Source organism: Sinocyclocheilus rhinocerous, unplaced genomic scaffold (genome assembly GCF_001515625.1).
Source record: "Sinocyclocheilus rhinocerous isolate Xijiao unplaced genomic scaffold, SAMN03320098_v1.1 scaffold1514, whole genome shotgun sequence".
In the NCBI taxonomy this organism is placed as follows: Eukaryota; Metazoa; Chordata; class Actinopteri; order Cypriniformes; family Cyprinidae; genus Sinocyclocheilus; species Sinocyclocheilus rhinocerous.
The window spans coordinates 9155-11416 of NW_015625037.1; the positions used below are offsets into that span (position 1 = coordinate 9155).

General features: G+C 35.0%; 1 protein-coding gene across 1 annotated transcript in view; it reads left to right on the top strand.

Moving 5' to 3' along the window:
• The window catches only part of LOC107749347 (trichohyalin-like), an 8346-nt gene extending 7111 nt beyond the window's left edge, over positions 1-1235 (top strand). The window contains exon 6 of the mRNA XM_016564460.1: positions 540-1235. Coding sequence (XP_016419946.1) covers positions 540-1008 — 469 coding nt within the window. The 3' untranslated portion in view covers positions 1009-1235. The remainder of the gene's footprint in view (positions 1-539) is intronic.
• Positions 1236-2262: the final 1027 nt, after the last annotated feature.

Consider the following 2262-nt stretch of genomic DNA (forward strand, 5'->3'; position numbering starts at 1 on the left):
GAGGATCAGAAACAATCAGAAGAAGAGAAACAGCAAAGAGCTGAATATGATCAAAAAATAGAGAAGATGAAGAGAGAGATTGAAGATCAGAGAATACAGTATGACAAAAAACTTAAAGAAAGAGAAGAAGAAGATAGAAAGAGAGAAGAAGAATATAAACAAGATCAAGGAAAAATTACAAATGAACTTGACCATATTATAGCAGCATTACAGATGAAACAAGGAGAGGAAATAAAAAAGAGAGATTCAGAGGAACAAATGATGAAGGAACAAGAAGAGAACAAGAGAGAAGAATGGAAGAGAAAAATAAAAGAGGCTGAAAATGACAAAGAGACTCAAGAGGAAATTAAACGACAGCAGAGAGAATGGGAGGAAGAGAAGAACAGAGAGATGAGAGAACGAGAGGACGAGGAAAGAGAGAGACACAATGACCAGCTGAGAGAAAAACAGGAAGAACTGGAGAACAAGAGAAATAATTCTGAAAGAGAGAGAGAAGAAGAAAAACAAAACAGAGAGGAGGAGAAACAACAACAGATAAGAGAGAGAAAACAGAAAGAGAGAGAATACGAAGAAAAGATAAAGGAAATGAAAAGATTTTATGAGCAGCTGGAGCGAGAGAGAAAAGAGGAGAGGAAGAGAAGAAAACGAGAGGATGAAGAGAGACGAGTGGAGAAGAGAAAGAGATGGGAGGAAGTGATGGAAGATCTGAAACGAGAGCAAGAGGAGGAGATCAAGAGAAGAGAAAGAGAGGAGACAGAAAGAATAGACAGAGCAGAAAAAGAGTGTGATGAAATGAAACAGAAACATGAAGAGGAAATAGAGAAGATGGAGAAGAAGCATCAAGATGAAGCCAGAGAACAACGAGAAGAACTGAATGATTTCAGAAAGAGAAAAGATCAGCACGTTCAGGAGCTCAAGGAGAGACTTGAAGAGATTCAAAAACAACTGAATAAAGTGAAAAAGTTAAGAATGGACCTAGAAGATAAATGGACATGTCATGTCATGTGAAACATTATTGATTAGTAATGAATTTGTAGTGAATTTGAAGGGTTTTTCGGTATTTCTCTTTCTTTCTTCGTATAATCAGGGTTATTCCCACATGCTTCTGAAGGCTCACTGTCATACAGAGTTTAATCACTTACTGTACATACCTGTCAGTTATTAAGAGATCATGCAGACCTTGATGAGGGGGTTTGATTAGAGTTAAAGTTCTGCAGGAGCAGATTTGAATATATCTGAACTAAAATGATCATACAAAATAATTTTTCTTTTGGTAGATTTTGAAAAAAAAAGATGAATTATAGCAAACCATAAAAGAGAAAAAAGATAGAAAACTGATGTGAGCTGTTCATGGACTGTAAAATCTCTCATGCAGTAGATGAAACCTAAGATGCTGATCACAATAATATCGTAACTAAAAGATGTTAAAGGAAGTTTTTATTTACTTTGGGTGTTTTCATTTAATTATTTGTAGCATCATCATTGTATTCTGAACATTATTCTGAAATTACGCTGTACTTTCACATTTTCTGTTATTTTCTGGTGACTAACACTAAAAATAAATGTCTCATTCACACAGACCATGTGCTTCTGTTAGTCCTTCATTACTGAGATGCTGAACAATAACCAATTCATATATTTTACAAACCATGTCTAGGGTCCTAGACGCGGCGCTGCGCTTCTCGTCCGGTGTGCAAACCATTTACCAAAAAAAAAGACTGAACTGAGTAAAACCCAACAAAACTTGAAAACTTATACTGTGGCAGAATAACTACATGTAATCTATTATAGTTACCCATTAACTACCTATTATTTTTAGCCTGTCTTCAACATCATCTAAAGCTCTAACTGAAACTCTGCTAAATACCATGAATAAACTTTAGCCAAGGCTACAGATACAAGTAACTTTACTGCAACTGTGTAGTAAATAATAATTAATGTCGCGCACATTCTATTCATAGGTTTCATGTGACATCACACAGTGGTGCACATATATGTAAATGTACCAGCAGGTATGGGACGATCATTATTTATGATGGAGCAATATGGAAAAGAGGAAGAAATGTAGAACATATAGTTAAGAAAGTGCAAGATGGTATTCAGCAGGTGGAGAAGTGGGGAACAAAATGGGGTTTTACATTTTCTGTAATGTTTTTTACAAGGAAGAAAATCAATGAAAGCTTTAATTTAAAACTATACGGAAGTAATTTGGAGAGAGTTAATAAATTTTGCTTTCTATGAATACATTTTGATCCAAATTTA